We start from the raw sequence: 17,799 nt of genomic DNA on the forward strand, positions 1-17,799 counted from the left end.
AGACCGCACTGTGTAATATCACACATGTAATACAGACGCCGCACAGTGTAATATCACACATGTAATACAGAGGCCGCACAGTGTAATATCACACATGCAATACAGACGCCGCACAGTGTAATATCACACATGCAATACAGAGGCCGCACTGTGTAATATCACACATGTAATACAGACAGTTCCATGTAATATCACACATGTAATACAGATGTAATGCAGTGTGCGCTGCATGGTATAGTTGGCGTTATATATCTGCATTGATGTCTCAGTATTGGGGAGCAGAGCACATCCCATGTTCCGGCCTTTGATATGTGATTTATTTTGCAGGCTTGTCTCCGTGGTCAATATCACATGTATTCTGTGAGTATGATGGTGACATGTCCTCAGTGTTTGCTTCCATCTGTGCAGATATGTTATATGGGCCCCCTGTCCTGTTATCACAGACCACTTCATCCTGTGTGGTGCAGCTGAGAGGCCATGAGATCAACAGTCTCTCATCTGATGACCACCAGGGGAGGGACACGCCCTTTGCGGGCAGATTGCTGTGCAGCTGGGTAGGTTTTAGGAGTGTGCACCATAGTCCCTGGGTTGGAGCAGAGAGGATGTAGTGTGGTCTGGACTTACAGGTGGCAGGAACAGAGGTGGGAAAAGCTGCCCCTGAGTATGAGCTGCGGAAGTCAGAGAGCGAGAACTGTGCAGCCGGTCATAAGAGGAGTGTGCACTGCAGGACAGAACCAGGGACACGGGGCCGGCACCGGGTGTCAGAACTGCCGAACTCTATCGCAAAGAGAACATTCACTGATTGGCATTGCTGTGGGCGGAGGAGGAGACTCATACCGTGGCATCTGTCCCATTATTTGCTGAATCATTTCATTATTATACCGTCATTTTAACGTACCGTTATAGTACCCTTATCTTATACCGTTATTATACCGTCATCTTAATGTACAGTTATTGTACCCTTATCTTATACGTCATCTTAATGTACTGTTATCATACCCTTATCTTATACCGTTACTATACCGTCATCTTAATGTACCGTTATCGTACCCTTATCTTATAGTCATACTGTTCTCTTAATGTACTGTTATCGTACCCTTATCTTATACCATTATTATACCGTCATGTTAATGTACCATTATCGTACCCTTATCTTATACTGTCATCTTAATGTACAGTTATCATGCCCTTATTTTATACCGTTATTATACCGTCATCTTAGTGTACCGTTATCGTACCCTTATCTTATATCTTAGACGGTCGTCCTGAGGATCGGTGATAAACGCCTGTAGCTGGGAAACACCATAAACCCATTCCCTAGTCTAGATCAATAGGGATGGTGGCAGCCAGTATAACATGTGAATAGAGAAAGTCATATGTGGGCATTACATAGCAGCATTATGTACCTACTATGTGGCAGTATTATGCTGGTGTTATAAATATGTTAGTATTATGTGAACACGTCTGTAATGGGGCTATATGTGGACATTAAGTATTGTATGGTTGCTATTTGGCAGTATTATTTAGGGACTGTATGATGCACATGCTCTCAGGAGTCGACACCCCTGCCTCGTAGCCTCACAGGACCAGTATGTACACATATGGCAGTCAGATGAAAGATGACAGGTGTTTACCAGCAGACGCAGTATATGCCACTACAGCCATTCCATTCCTTCAGAAAAGTGCACCCTGCCACTGCCAGCACTCTAGTGACTTCCATAGAGGTGGCTGGTGACGCAGTCTCGCTTACCTTTGCAAGTCGAGGCGGAAGGATGTGGCGCGGGCGCGGCGTACGCAAGGGCATGGGTCGGGGAGGTTGGGAGGAGGAGCAAGTAAGTCCTTCACTATGCGAGCCATGCCGCTCGCATAGTGAAGGATAAGATCGGCAAAGCTGTAGCCCACTCTCCCTGTATGTATTGGAGGCCATTTGCCACCAGGTAAGGTGGAATGCAGAGTGGGCTCAGCATGCTAGTGGAACCTGCATTCCCTTAGGGTAATGGAGGCCAGTATGGCACCAGTTAATCTGTTATTTAGTGTTAGGTTCCCGTCTTACTGAGATCGCCTTGACGTTTGGCAGACGGGCCCAAATAATTTTGTACAAAATGATTTGACAAGCATCTCAAATTTATTAGCGTAGCATTTGCACCAGAATACTTTCTATTATTTTGGCATTATTGTACTTTATTTGCTTTGCGGAGTTGTATATATTTTTTTGCCTTTGTGCTTTCAGCCATGGCAACGCGGCGCACCTGCACACTGGATGTGCTGATTAACCCCCAATTTTTCTTCACTGTCATCTTAATGTACCGCTATCATACCCTTATCTTATACCGTTATTATACTGTCATCTTAGTGTACCGTTATTGTACCCTTATACCGTCATTTTAATGTAACGTTATCGTACCCTTATCTTATACCGTTATTATATTGTCATCTTAGTGTACCGTTATCGTACCCTTAACCTGTACCGTGATTTTAATGTAACGTTATCGTACCCTTATCTTATACCGTTATTATACCGTCATCGTAATGTATCATTATCATACCCTTATCTTATACCGTTATTATACTGTCATCTTAATGTACCGTTATCGTACCCTTATCTTATACCGTTATTATACTGTCATCTTAATGTACCGTTATCATACCCTTATCTTATACCGTTATTATACCGTCATCTTAATGTATCGTTATCATACCCTTATCTTATACCGTTATTATACCGTCATCTTAATGTATCATAGTGGTGTCTTATCATACCGTTATTATACCGTTCTCTTGTTGTACCATTGGAGGGCTTTTACGCCCATAAAGATAGGGTATTAGGCGTTCCCAATTAAAAGGAATCACTGCCAAGAGGAAACGCTGAAAGAAAACAAAAAAATCTTTATTATTTGTTATATTAAAACATCTTATGGGGTCGGGAAATGGCGTCAGTTGTGTGACTGCAGCAGAGGTAAAGTGCTATGCAGCATTATACCGCACTCTCACAAGGGATAGGTGAGTTCATCACCTCTATGTACTTTCTCGCCCCATATTTGTGAGGGTGTCATCCAGAGGGGATGGTGGCCGTCCGAGCTTAGGTAGATGGGGGCAGGCACCTGCCAATCAACCCCCCCACTACCGTCCAGTCCACAATCTCAGGTGTGAACTGGAGCCTGTCTGAAGCGCTAACCTAATCGTCTGTGATATAGGGTAGATGGATCCTGGCTGCTGGCCGGAGGCCCCGTGCTGTCCCACGTGGATTCCCCCTAAGAGTTTTAACCATCATTACTTCTCTAAGAATGTAGTGACTGCACCTCACCACTTGTGGCGGAGCCTCTGGCGCTTGTGAGGCCGAACTATAAAGAGCAAACCTCTCCCCATGAGGGGTGGAGCGAATCGAACCAGCGTCCCCTCCACCCCGTGGGTCCGGTGCGGTCACTGACCACTCACAGGAGGATGCGATGTGAGGGTACATAATGGCGGTAAGTATAAAGCTAGTAGTCAAGAGCTAATCGGCTGTAACTCCATGTTCGCTTGGTCTGATCACCCCACCCATAGACACCTTCAGGTGACATCGGCAATCAGACCTTAGATGGTAAATAGAGAAAATAATGAGAAAATTGGTGCAAAAAATAATAATGACGGGGACACTAGATGTGAGACCAAACAAGGGGCGAGCCTGACAGGAGGGCAGTACTACATGCACTATGACATGTCAGCCGTACCACCGGTATAAATGTCCCAAATCGGGAATTAGGTCAATGGTGGGGGTAGTGAAAAAAATGCCCCCCTGGGTTTACACAAAGTCCCCAATTATGACATGTATCTTAAGACACTGGGCCCACCTGCGAGGTTAATAAGGTCCCAAACGTTGGCAGAAGAAATAGTGGTGACGTCATCTCAGACATGAGATATCTAAGATTAAGGCGAAGCCTCCTTCTGTCAAGATCTCCACAACGTGGGAGTATTTAATGAGTTCAATGGCTTTTATATCGGCAGCATGGCATTCTTCCACGTGTCTCGCTATTGGCGTGTCCGTTTTATTGCGAATGTCATTAAGATGCTTGCCAATCCTGCGACGAAACTCCCGTTTGGTCTTGCCCACGTATTGGAGGCCACAAAAACAAGTAGCCAAGTAAACAACTCCAATGGTTCTGCAGTTTCTGAATCTTCTGATGGTAAACGATCTGTTAACCGGACTGGTGAACCAATTGTTCTGATGGAATCACACGCCACAGTTTCCACATGGAAATGTCCCTTTAGCCACAGAATTAAGCCAAGTACGTGGTTGTGGTCTTTAAAAAAAAACTGTGGGTTAAGCTATCCCTCAGGTTTCGTCCCCCATGAAAGGTGATCGCCGATGCGGATCCTACTCGATGCCCCATGTCCGGGTCCAATTGCAGAATTCCCCAATATTTTGACAGGATGTCTTTGACCTCACTGTGTGCCACATTGAAATTGGCAATAATATGAGTACTGCTGTCCACGTATTCCCTCAGCCGAGGGATTAATAATGACTCACGGTCTCTTACCAAGGATTGACGATGGCCTCCTTGAATATGGTGTTGCGTACCCCCATCGTAGGGACCTCCTCTTAAATCCCTCACCGCTCTATGAAAGGCTGACATGGTGGAGCAGTTCCTACATACACATAGGTACTGGCCTTTTGGGATTCCCTTCCTGAGGGGATAGGCGTGGCAGCTGTCCCAGTGTAGGACACTGTTGGTGGCTGTCTCCTTCTGGTATAGACTTGGCAGTGATTCCTCATACCATTGGAGGGGCCCAACTCTCCATCCCAGAAATATGGGAATCAAGATTAAACTGCAGTGCCCAACCCAGTATGACCGAGGGGCCATCTCTGTATCTGGTCCAGGGGGGTCCTCAGCCATTGGTGCTTCACAGATCCTTTCCTGAATCGAGGGTCCATCTCTGTATCTGGTTCAGGGGGATCCTCAGCCATTGGTGCTTCACAGATACTTTCCCAAATCAAAGGGCCATCTCTGTATGTAGTCCAGGAGGGTCCCCAGCCATTGGTGCTTCACAGATCTTTTCCTAAATCGAGGGGCCATCTCTGTATCTGGTTCAGGCGGTCCTCAGCCATTGGTGCTTCACAGATCCTTTCCTGAATTGAGGGACCATCTCTGTATCTGGTCCAGGGGGGTCCTCAGCCATTGGTGCTTTACAGATCCTCTTCTGAATTTAGGGGCCATCTCTTTATCTGGTCCAGGGGGGTCCTCAGCCATTGGTGCTTCACAGATCCTTTCCTGAATCAAAGGCCATCTCTGTATCTGGTTCAGGGGGGTCCCCAGCCATTGGTGCTTCACAGATCCTTTCCTCCTATCGGAGCAGACCTAGGAATAATAGACAGAAGTGATAACTGAGGATCAGGGGTTAATTTAAGGAGACTTGATAATAGATCGTAAAGAACACCAGCCAAGATGGCTGTAGAGCATCCATACCCTATGTGTGTCCTGAGGCTGACCTCTCTGCCACTTCTCCAAGTCCACTGGGTGTCAGGACAGCGGCACCACTGCGATAAGATCTTACAGTCTTTCTCCTGCATCTGACAACCACAGGTAGGTTGTGAACCCGAGCAAAAATCTTTTGCCATCCCATCTCAGGCTGGATCCCAATTCTCGGGAGCCGGGGCATCAGGAGTGAGATCACAAAGCCAATGTGTGGGAGCAGAAGTGCAAAGGCCCCAAATCAGTCCTGGATGTCTTGGGTATTCTGGAAAGTCTCTCCCTGGGTGTGAAGCCCCTGAGAAGGATAAGTCGTACGTCCTCTGAGGAGCTCTACCTACCGCTCAGTGAGAGATTCCTGTCCCAGAACAATGGGTGTCTCGGGGGCAGAATCCAGGGTGAAGTCCTCAAGGACATGTCTTATCGTGTCGGCGTGGTGGAGCTGCATGATGCTATAGCAAGGTATCAGTGTCCCCCTTAATGATGAGACTAATGTGTACTGCATTTGGCACAGTAATCGTGGTAATGTGACTGAGCCAGGAAAGTTGCGTCAAATAATCCAATATAAAGGGGAGACTAGGGGGGGGGGGGGTGAACCCCAAGATTCTGAATAGCTGCAGCCTGGTGCAGTCAGGCGGAGCGCTGCCGTAATGGAATAAGGAGGGGGTGGGGGTCAGACAAGCGCATCAGACAAGCAGAGCAGAATGTCGTAAGCATAAAGGGCGGATTGTAGAGGTCTTGTCCTGATTTACTCCCTGGTATATCAGTGCCAGATGTTCCATAGCTGTGACATCTATTAGGATAAAATGGGGCGTTCCCTGTCTGGTGCCCCTAGTAATAGGCAGGGATGTGGAGAGAGAACTGCGCCAATCTGTTTAGAGGCCAAACGTAAAGTTCAGCGCCCTCCGCGCTCAAGCGGCGATCAATAAGCGTTTTATCACAGACACCTGATTGGTATGGATCACCTGTGGAAGTAAAGGGGTTAACCTATTGGCAAGAGCCTTAGTGAATCCTACCATTGTCCTCAGTAAAGAGCCTCCTGCCGCAGGCTATTGTCGCCATTTCCCATGTGGCCTCTGGCAGTAACTTCCGTGTCCCAACAGGCGCAGTCAGTGAGGCGCGTGGACACTCCAGATGGAGACTTCACCTTTGAAATAGTCATGAAGAATGGAAAGAAGAAATTACTGGTGAGATCCTCGGGGGAGGGTAAACAGGAGGAGGAGGTGTGGTCTACAGCAACCAATCATATACCAGACCCCAGCAGTGACATGCCTCCAGAGAGACGGCACCTTCTCAGAATAGTGGAGGGGGTGCCCCAGACCAGGCATTCAGGGTGTCTGACAACTTGTGTGTTACGTGCAGAGTGCGGAGTCAGATGAGCTGCGGGACGTGTGGATACAGCTCCTGTGGAAATCCATGCAGCTTCCGGGCCCCAGCCGCTCCAGCTCCTCCTGCACCTGGTAAGTAAAGGGTTAACACAGGAGGCACCTGCCATGGGGGGGTCAGCCACATCATCCACTACCATTGCTGGAGTAGTGTCGGTATCAGCTCTGCTGCTTCTGGTTGCTCTCAGGTTTGACGTCCCGGAGCTCGTCCGCCGCGGTCACTCGGCTTCTCTTCCCTTCAGCTCTGATCAGACTCTGAGCGACGGCGTCTCCGAAAATCCACCAGGATCGGTGCAACAAAGCGGTAACGTGTCCTAACCCCCCCCCCCCCCCCGTTATATTACATCTAGTGTTGAGCGAGCATGCTCAGCACATTGCAGTGTTCGGCAAAATACTCTGTGTTCGAGCACAATTGAACACAATGAAAATCAATGGAAAACCCGAGCATTAAACCAGGCACCCCCTGCTCTGAAGAAGAGAGGGTGTCTGGTTCACAGAAAAAGATTAGAATTTGCTGGAAATACCACCAAAATAGTTTAAAAACAGCATGGGAAGGATGTCTGGATCCATCTTGGACTCCCATTACCTATGACATACAATAGACAACCACACAAAGGCTTTATGCCAAAAGCCAGGTATGTGCAAGCCAACAACCTATCCATGAGACAGATAACAGTCAGCATACCCTACAATGGCAGCCTTGTGCACAATGAGACATTCCAAACCAGCTCTCATCTGACTGAGAACCAGTAAGCCTCAAAAGTTGCTTCATATCTGTTGGATGTCTTGGGTGGACCTGCGCACCTAGATCATTATCATTAGGGTGTCAAAAAGTTTTATGATTGTCCTAACTTTAATAATCTTTCTATACAGTTTTGTCATGTAAACTCATTTGCATAATTGTGGGCATATGCAAATTAGCTGAATCTGCTTGTTTTCCAGCTCAAACACCATTTGCATGGAAAATTTGTGATAAAAATTCGCAATTTGAATATTCGCGATCAACACTACTCAGGAACAGCGCCATCTATTGGTTTCATAGTCTTTTTTTAAAATACATTTTATTAGGTTTTGATATAATTTGCACATTTCCATTCAAAGGTACATATTGGATCAAATTACAGGCCATATTCCTTTTTTACAGGTATGTGCAGGAAAAACAAGATAAAACACATACAGTATAAACAGTATAATTGGTTAGCAGGCACTCACCATCTGTATTTCGTACGTATATTGACAATGCAGCAGCGCCCTGCACACCAGATAAAGTACAATGCCATAGTCACAAAAAATATTAGAGTGCTAATACTACGCTTATTTATAAAGTGAGATGCTTGGCAAATGCATTTTGTACAAAACCATCTGTGCCCGCCTGCCGTACGTCAAGACGATCTCTGTAAGACGGGTCCTAACACTAAATACTACCTGTTATGCGCCATAAAGTTCACTGCTGCATTGTCTTTTTTTCTCTATGTTTTTAGCCATGGCAGCGTGCACCTGCGCATTGGGATGTGCTGACTGACCCCCTTTTCTTTGTGAGTTTATTTATAGAAGATAATCTTAAAATCCATAGAATATAATCTATCATAAAAGATAATTAAAAACGTACAACATCGACTAAAACATCAAACAGGAACATTTGACATAAAAATTTAAGAGATAAACTATAATAAGTTTAAAGAGTAGCGATAAAAGTACATGCAGTGACACTGGCTTTGTACGTGTCATGGGTTTTGCTTACTGCAGGGGCGTCCCGCCTACAGTACAGCTACTCACCCGAGTCGGGAGATTCTCCTCCGTTGTGTGGTTTATTCTGCGTTCAGACTCGGCTTCCCACGTGGTATGGTTTGTAGTCGCGTGACTCGGCTTCAATCGTATAACGGAGGCAGGAAAACGCGTCTGACGTGGACAAGAATACAAACTGCAGGACTAAAAAGCGCACTTTGAAAGTCGAGACAGTAGAAGCAAAGAAAACATAAGAGTTTTCCTGCCTCCTTTATACGATTGAAGCCGAGTCACGTGACTACAAACCATACCACGTGGGAAGCCGACTCTGAGCGCAGAATAAACCACACAACGGAGGAGAATCTCCCGACTCGGGTGAGTAGCTGTAGTGTAGGCGGGACGCCCCTGCAGTAAGCAAAACCCAGTCTCTTGTGAGTAGAGACATCCCACAGACCAGTAATAGTATACTAATCTAAGTGATACTAACAATCCATAAGAGACATACTCTTTCTCTGCATTAAGGACCGATCCAAATTTGGACAGTTACTCTTCTCAAGTGCTTCATCTAATAACACTGTATCCTTTCATTACTTGAGAGCATACAAAGATACCATCACAGCAGTGGACTGACTGACAAAATATTGTCAGCAAAATTGCAACATACCTGGACGGATAATTATGCTATTTTTTGGGACAAGTTCTGAATAATCATATTAATAAACATGTGTGACTAATGTATACAATATCAGGACTGGAATAACCAGAATCACGACACTTGCAAACGCAGTGTCACTGCATGTACCTTTATCGCTACTCTTTATACTTATTATAGTTTATCTCTTACATTTTTATGCCAAACATCCATGTTTGATGTTTTATTCAATGTTGTACATTTTTAATTATCTTTTATGATAGATTATATTCTATGGAGTTTAAGATTATCTTCTATAAATAAACTCAATATACGTATGAAATACAGATGGTGAGTGCCTGCTAACCAATTATACAAGAATGTATTATAAGGAAGTGACCAGGTGACGCACTTTTTAGCAGAGCACCATTACCATAGAGACAGGAGGGGTGAGCCACTATAAAGAAATGTCATTACATATAAACAGTGCAATAATCCTTTCCCTAAACATTTCGCTTCCCCCTTCTCTACAGGTGATGTGGTTTAAAGTTTTCTTTTTATTATAGGTATTCCTGGAGGTGTACAGTGTCTCATTTCAGAGTTCATGTGGATTTATTGTCGTGTAGTCTCATGTCACCCTAATGATAATGATCTAGGTGCGCAGGTCCACCCAAGCCATCCAACAGATTTGAAGCAACTTTGAGGCTTACTGGCTCTGTCAGATGAGAGCTGGTTTTGAATGTCTCATAGTGCAGAAGTCTGCCATTGAAAGGTATGCTGTCTGTATCTGTCTCATGGATAGGTTGTTGGCTTGCACATACCTGGCTTTTGGCATATAGCCTTTGTGTGGTTGTATGTCATAGGTAATGGGAGTCCAAGATGTCCTCCCCATGCTGTTTCCAAACCATTTTGGTGGTGTTTCCATTAATTTATAACCTTTTTCTGTAAACCAGACACCCTCTCTTCTTCAGAGCAGGGGGTGCCTGGTTTAATACTCAGGTTCTCCCATTAACCTCCATTATACTCGGGTGCTCAGTAGAACACCTGAGCATCCTGATGTGTTCGGCCGAGCACTTTGGTGCTCGATCAATACTAATTACATCCTGACCTCCCCCCCCCCGTTATATTACAACCTGACCTTCCCTTTGTTATATTACATTCTGACCTCCCCCACCCTGTTATATTACATCCTGACCTCCCCCCGGTATATTACATCCTGACCTCCCCCCATTATAATACATCCTGACCTTCCCCCCCCATTATATTACATCCTGACCTTCCCCCTGTTCTATTACATCCTGACCCCCCTGGTTATATAACATCCTGCCCCCCCCCCTCGGTTATATTACAACCTGACTTCCCCCCGTTATATTACATCCTGACCCCCCCTGGTTATATTACATCCTGACCTCCCCCTGGTATATTACATCCTGACCTCCCCCCTGGTATATTACATCCTGACCTCCCCCTGATTATGTTACATCCTGACTCCCCCCCCCCCTCCGTTATATTACATCCTGACCTCCCCCCGGTTATATTACATCCTGACCTCCCCCCGGTTATATTACATCCTGACCTCCCCCCCGTTATATTACATCCTGACCTCCCCCCATTATATTACATCCTGGCCTCCCCCCGTTATATTACATCCTGGCCTCCCCCCAGTTATATTACATCCTGACCTCCCCCCGGGCCTCTGACCACCCCCTTTCCCCAATTATATTACATCCTGGCCTCCCCCTCCATTATAATACATCCTCCCGCCCCCCACTATAATACATCCTGGCATCCCCTTTATATTACATCCTGACCTCTGCCCCGGTTATATTACATCCTGACCTCCCCCCGGGCCTCTGACCCCCCTTTCCCCAATTATATTACATCCTGGCCTCCCCCCGTTATATTACATCTGACCCCCCCATTATATTACATCCTGGCCTCTGACCCCCCCATTATATTACATCCTGGCCTCCCCCCGTTATATTACATCCTGGCCTCTGACCCCCATTATATTACATGCTGGCCTCTGACCCCCCATTATATTACATCCTGATCTCCCCCATTACATTAAATCCTTGCCTCACCTCCGTTATATTACATCCTGGCCTCTGACCCCCCATTATAATATATCCTGGCCTCCCCATTATATTACATCCTGACCTTCCCCCCGGTTATATTACATCCTGACCTCTGTAAGCCCTGTACTGGGGTGGGCTCCCTAGGATACAGCAAAGTCACGAACAAGGAAAGCAACTCCACCACCAGCTTTTTCCAAAACAGAATTTTACTAACATGTGATAATAAACACAACCACAAATGCTAAGAACATAAAATAGATTTACATACACCCAGCCCAAAGGCTGAGACCCCTGTGTTGCACAGCAAAGCGCCCCCTGATCGATGCCGGAGAAGATTTTGCAGTAATTTACCTACTGGCGAGCACAACTAAAACTGCCTTGCTGTACCTATTATTATCCTGAAGCAAACACGAACAATTGTTTGGGTGCTTAGTACGGGTTAGACTGCGGTGCAACACAGCAGTTGACAATCTTACCGTGCTCTATTGTATTTCCCCTCCCATAACTAGTCCGGTAGAATGTGCCTGATTATTACCCCTGAGCAAAACGCAGAACTGGATGGAGTTCGTGGGGGTGTTTATCAGTTCTCAAATGTGCAATGTCCCTTTAAGTAATGGAGTCTTTGTAGTAACAGTAGCAACACTTTAGGCCTAACACAAAGCAGAGACCCTAACTAACTACATGCCTGGTCTAAGTCTCTAGGCGCCAACACTGCAGTGAGGTGCGTGCATGATCTTACCGACCCAGGTCTGCTCTTTATCCACTGATGACTCTGAACCGAACAACCAGTCTCTCCAGCAAACATGAGGTCCCACAGGGTATGCAGCTCGTTCCTCAGCTCTTATCTGCCTTCCTGGAAATCCCTGGACAGGATCTGGGTCTTGGACAACGATTAACTTCACTCAGCTGCAGCTGTGATCACTGAGGGGTCCTCTCACTCTTGGATCCATCCAATTCTCTGCTCACACACAGTTCCTCAGTCTCAGCTTGCTTCTAAGATGGCTGCTGCTTCTTCTAACAAGTTTTCAAGCCACACCTCCTTTGAATATTCAGATATCTGCAGTCTATTAGCTGTATTTAAGAAACAGCGGCATCTTGTGGCCAAACAGCAGAATATCAGTCCTGATCATTTAACTTAATACACACAGTGTTCAAACAATGAGAGCTGTTTCTCAATCTCCCACCTGGTTATATTACATCGTGGTCTCTGGTCCCCCCCCCCCCCCATTATATTACATCCTGGCCTCCCCCCCCCCCCAATTATATTACATCCTGACCTCTGAACCCCCCTTCCCCAATTATATTACATCCTGGCCTCCCCCCCGCTATATTGCTTTCTGACCTCCCCCCGGTTATATTACATCCTGGCTTTTGATTCCCCCCCCCCCATTATATTACATCCTGGCCTCTCCCTCATTATATTACACGTTATATTACATCCTGGCCTCCCCCCCCCCCCCCCCCCGCTATATTGCTTTCTGACCTCCCCCCGGTTATATTACATCCTGGCCTTTGATTCCCCCCCCCCATTATATTACATCCTGGCCTCTCCCTCATTATATTACATGTTATATTACATCCTGACCTCCCCCCCATTTATATTACATCCTGGCCTCTGACCCCCCCCCCCCCCCCCATTATATTACATTCTGTCCTCCCCCTGTTATATTACATCCTGACCTCCCCCCGGTTATATTACATCCTGGCCTTTGATTCCCCCCCCCCCCCCATTATATTACATCCTGGCCGCTCCCTCATTATATTACACGTTATATTACATCCTGCCCCCCCCCCCCCCATTTATATTACATCCTGGCCTATGACCCCCCCCCCCCCCATTATATTACATTTTGGCCTCCCCCCGTTATATTACATCCTGACCTCGCCCCCGGTTATATTACATACTGGCCTCTGATTCCCCCCCCATTATATTACATCCTGGTTTCTCCCTTGTTATATTACACGTTATATTACATCCTGACCTCCCCCCATTAATATTACATCCTTGCCTCTGACCAACCCCCCCCCCATTATATTACATCCTGACCCTCCCATCCCAACTTAATATTAATTACATTCTGTTCTGGGACTGTTGGGAGTTGTAGTTTCCTCACTGACCCCTGTTTTCTCCGCAGAAAGCTCCTCGTCTTTAGATAACTCGAGTTTTCCAACATCGACCCGATCGGTGCAAGACGTTCACAGCGGTAAGTGGGGGGTCTGAGGGTGGGGGCCGTGGTTTAGGTGACGTGTGGGGGCAAATGGTCGAACCTCTTCATGTGATGTTAACTGTTTGCTTCCCACAGGAAGTGACGGTAGTGCCAATCCTGACTCCAACATCTACGATTTTCCCAGACCTCACATATACCCTTCCACTCAACCTGCTGCGGCACCTGATGCTGCTTCACCTGCGTCTCTTGTTCCCTCATGGGGAGATGGAACAAAATCTTTATTTCCTGGTAAGCTCCTGTGGTCCTCCTCCTGTGCCACCTAGCACCCCTGCACCTGTGCCACCTGCCTCCAAGCACCTGTGCCTCCTGCCTCCCCTGCACCTGTGCCTCCTGCCTCCCCTGCACCTGTGCCTCCTTCCGCCCCTGCACCTGTGCCTCCTTCCGCCCCTGCACCTGTGCCTCCTTCCGCCCCTGCACCTGTGCCACCTGCAGCCCCTGCACCTGTTCTACCTGCTGCCCCTGCACCTCCTCCTATGTCACCTGCAGCCCCTGCACCTGTGTCACCTGCCGCCCCTGTACCTTCTCCTGTGCCACCTGCCACCCCTACAGCTCCTCCTGTGCCACCTGATGCCCCTGCACCTCCTCCTTTGCCATCTGCAGCCCCTGCACCTCCTTCTGTGTCACCTGCAGCCCCTTCACCTGTGCCACCTGCTGCTCCTGTGCCACCTGCTGCTCCTGTGCCACCTGCTGCTCCTGCACCTATTCCTGCACCACTTGCCGCTCCTCTTGCACCATCTACTGCTCTTCCTCTAACACTTTTTCAGTTTGCTGCTACTCCTGCCGCCGCTCCTCCTGCACCTCCTCGTGCTGCCTCCCCTCCTGCACCTCCTCTTGCTGCCTCCCCTCCTGCACCTCCTCTTGCTGCCTCCCCTCCTGCACCTCCTCTTGCTGCCTTCCCTCCTGCACCTCCTCTTGCTGCCGCTCCTTCTGCACCTCCTCCTGCCGCCTCTCCTCCTGCACCTTCTCCTGCCGCCTCTCCTCCTGCACCTTCTCCTGCCGCCTCTCCTCCTGCACCTTCTCCTGCAGCCTCTCCTCCTGCCGCAGTTCCTCCTGCACCGCTGCTCCTCCTGCACCTTCTCCTGCCTCCTCTCCTCCTGCACCTTCTCCTGCAGCCGCTCCTCCTGCACCTTCTCCTGCAGCCGCTCCTCCTGCAGCCGCTCCTCCTGCACCTTCTCCTGCCACCTCTCCTCCTGCACCGCTGCTCCTCCTGCACCTTCTCCTGCCACCTCTCCTCCTGCACCTTCTCCTGCCACCTCTCCTCCTGCACCTTCTCCTGCAGCCGCTCCTCCTGCACCTTCTCCTGCCTCCTCTCCTCCTGCCGCAGTTCCTCCTGCACCGCTGCTCCTCCTGCACCTTCTCCTGCCACCTCTCCTCCTGCACCTTCTCCTGCCACCTCTCCTCCTGCACCTTCTCCTGCCGCCTCTCCTCCTGCACCTTCTCCTGCCGCCTCTCCTCCTGCCGCAGTTCCTCCTGCACCGCTGCTCCTCCTGCACCTTCTCCTGCCACCTCTCCTCCTGCACCTTCTCCTGCCACCTCTCCTCCTGCACCTTCTCCTGCCGCCTCTCCTCCTGCACCTTCTCCTCCTGCACCTTCTCCTGCCGCCTCTCCTCCTGCACCTTCTCCTGCCGCCTCTCCTCCTGCCGCAGTTCCTCCTGCACCGCTGCTCCTCCTGCACCTTCTCCTGCCTCCTCTCCTCCTGCACCTTCTCCTGCCGCCTCTCCTCCTGCACCTTCTCCTGCCGCCTCTCCTCCTGCACCTTCTCCTGCAGCCGCTCCTCCTGCACCTTCTCCTGCAGCCGCTCCTCCTACACCTTCTCCTGCAGCCGCTCCTCCGGCACCTTCTCCTGCAGCCGCTCCTCCTGCAGCGCTCTCCCCTTCTCCTGCAGCCGCTCCTCCTGCACCTTCTCCTGCAGCCGCTCCTCCTGCACCTTCTCCTGCAGCCGCTCCTCCTGCACCTTCTCCTGCAGCCGCTCCTCCTGCACCTTCTCCTGCAGCCGCTCCTCCTGCACCTTCTCCTGCAGCCGCTCCTCCTGCACCTTCTCCTGCAGCCGCTCCTCCTGCACCTTCTCCTGCAGCCGCTCCTCCTGCACCTTCTGCTGCAGCCGCTCCTCCTGCACCTTCTGCTGCAGCCGCTCCTCCTGCAGCCGCTCCTCCCGCACCTTCTCTTGCAGCTGCTCCTCCTGCACCTCCTCTTGTCGCCGCTCCTCCTGCACCTTCTCCAGCCGCCGCTCCTCCTCCTTTTTGCCACCGCTCCTCCTGCACCTCCTCCTGCCGACGCACCTCTTGCCGACACTCCTACTGCCGCCCCTGCACCACTTGCCAACTCTGCACAGCCACCTGCCTCCCCTGCATCTCTTCCTGTGCTACTTGCCAACTCTGCACCGCCACCTGCCTCCCCTGCATCTCTTCCTGTGCTACTTGCCAACTCTGCACCGCCACCTGCCTCCCCTGCACCTCTTCCTGTTCCACTTGCCAACTCTGCACCTCTTCCTGTGCCACCTGCACCAACTCCTGTGCTACCTGCACCTCTTCCAGGGGCACCTGCACCTCCTCCTGTGCCATCTGGCACCCCTGCACCTCCTCCTGTGCAACCTGGCACACCTACACCTCCTCCTGTGCCACCTGGCACCCCTGCACCTCCTCCTGTGCCACCTGCCGCCATTGAACCTCCTCCTGTGCATCTGCTGCACCTCCTCCTTTGCCACCTGCCACCCCTGCACTGACACCTGCACCCCTTCCTGTGCCACCTGCCGCCCTTGAATCTCCTCCTGTGCCACCTGGTGCCCCTGCACCTCCTCCTGTGTCACCTGCACCGCCGCTCCTCCTGCACCTCCTCCTGCCGCCGCTCCTCCTGTGCCTCCTCCTGCTGCCGCTCCTCCTGTGCCTCCTGTTGTCGCCGCTCCTCCTACACTTCTTCCTGCCGCCGCCGCTCCTCCTGCCCCTCCTGTTGTCGCCGCTCCTCCTGCACCTTCTCCAGCCGCCGCTCCCCCTGCACCTCTTGTTGTCGCCGCTCCTCCTGCACCTTCTCCTGCAGCACCTCCTCCCACTGCTCCTCTTGCTGCTATCTGCTGCTCCTGTGACCCCCTTTTCCTGCTATTCTGTGCCTCCTGCTGCTCCTGCGTCCTCACCTCTTTCTGTGTCTGGCAGATGCTGCTAGGGGGTGGGACTACATGCCGATGGAGCAGCTCAACCTCTGCGGTTCCCCAATGCTGGGAGAAGACTTGCTCCCAGAATCCTGTGCAGTGCTCTCTGTGATGGAGGCTCCAACACATGGTGATGGCAAAACACCCCCAAATCCTGTAGCGGTCCCTATCAGAAAACGATTGCACCCCCTGAGAGATTCCTTGTGTAGAAAGTCAGATCTGGGTGTGACTGGAGGATAGGACATGATGTAGAATAGTGAGCGCAGCATTGGATGTGACTAGAGTAACAGTCTTGTTATGTGGTAGGTGTGGAGCCGCAGCGCATGTTGATGACCGATATAAACGTCTACGACACTCCAGTCCCCATGACCTCACAGAGGCTCGCAGGTGGGTGTCTGCTTGAGCGGTGCAGGTGGGGGAGTATGTAGTGTAGGCTCTGCCTCCTGCCATAACATGTGCTTGTCATTCCTCAGGGCTGGACACAGCTGGAACATCAGATGCCTAGAATTCTGGATTACTGGAGAGAATTACACAGAGGTCTGCTCCACCTGCACACCAGGCACATAGGGTGCAGATTTCATGGCGGGGGTGTCAACTCTGAAGATGTGAAGGGGCAGGACTGCAGCAGAGGACTGTGGTATATGGGGGGCTGCGGTGTAGAGGAGGGGGGTCTGCAGAGGACTGCAGTGTAGAGAAGTGTGGGTGCAGAGGACTGCGGTGAAGAGGAGGGGGGCTGCAGAGGACTGCGGTGTAGAGGGGGGTGCAGAGCGCGGTTTAGAGAGGGGGCTGTAGAGGACTGTGGTGTAGAGAGGGGGGCTGCAGAGGACTGCGGTGTAGAGAGGGGGGCTGCAGAGGACTGCGGTGTAGAGAGGGGGCTGCAGAGGACTGAGGTGTAGAGAGGGGGCTGCAGAGGACTGAGGTGTAGAGAGGGGGCTGCAGAGGACTGAGGTGTAGAGAGGGGGCTGCAGAGGACTGCGGTGTAGAGAGGGGGCTGCAGAGGACTGCGGTGTAGAGAGGGGGCTGCAGAGGACTGCGGTGTAGAGAGGGGGCTGCAGAGGACTGAGGTGTAGAGAGGGGGCTGCAGAGGACTGAGGTGTAGAGAGGGGGCTGCAGAGGACTGAGGTGTAGAGAGGGGGCTGCAGAGGACTGAGGTGTAGAGAGGG

General features: G+C 50.2%; 1 protein-coding gene across 3 annotated transcripts in view; it reads left to right on the forward strand.

Annotated features, from left to right (window-relative positions):
- Positions 1 to 17,345, forward strand: part of LOC122922566 — a 34,479-nt gene extending 17,134 nt beyond the window's left edge. For 2 of the 3 annotated variants that reach the window (XR_006387140.1, XR_006387141.1), the window contains 8 exons: positions 328 to 360; positions 6,551 to 6,634; positions 6,810 to 6,907; positions 7,021 to 7,136; positions 13,402 to 13,470; positions 13,570 to 13,722; positions 16,641 to 17,023; positions 17,110 to 17,345. Coding sequence is in view for 1 of the 3 variants with exons in the window: in XM_044273221.1 (XP_044129156.1) it covers positions 328 to 360; positions 6,551 to 6,634; positions 6,810 to 6,907; positions 7,021 to 7,136; positions 13,402 to 13,470; positions 13,570 to 13,722; positions 16,943 to 17,023; positions 17,110 to 17,141 (666 nt within the window). In the remaining 2 variants the exon portion in view is untranslated. The remainder of the gene's footprint in view (positions 1 to 327; positions 361 to 6,550; positions 6,635 to 6,809; positions 6,908 to 7,020; positions 7,137 to 13,401; positions 13,471 to 13,569; positions 13,723 to 16,640; positions 17,024 to 17,109) is intronic. The other variant, XM_044273221.1, reaches the window with a different exon arrangement.
- The last annotated feature ends 454 nt before the right edge of the window (positions 17,346 to 17,799 follow it).

This window comes from Bufo gargarizans, unplaced genomic scaffold (assembly GCF_014858855.1).
Source record: "Bufo gargarizans isolate SCDJY-AF-19 unplaced genomic scaffold, ASM1485885v1 fragScaff_scaffold_483_pilon, whole genome shotgun sequence".
Lineage (NCBI taxonomy): Eukaryota > Metazoa > Chordata > Amphibia > Anura > Bufonidae > Bufo > Bufo gargarizans.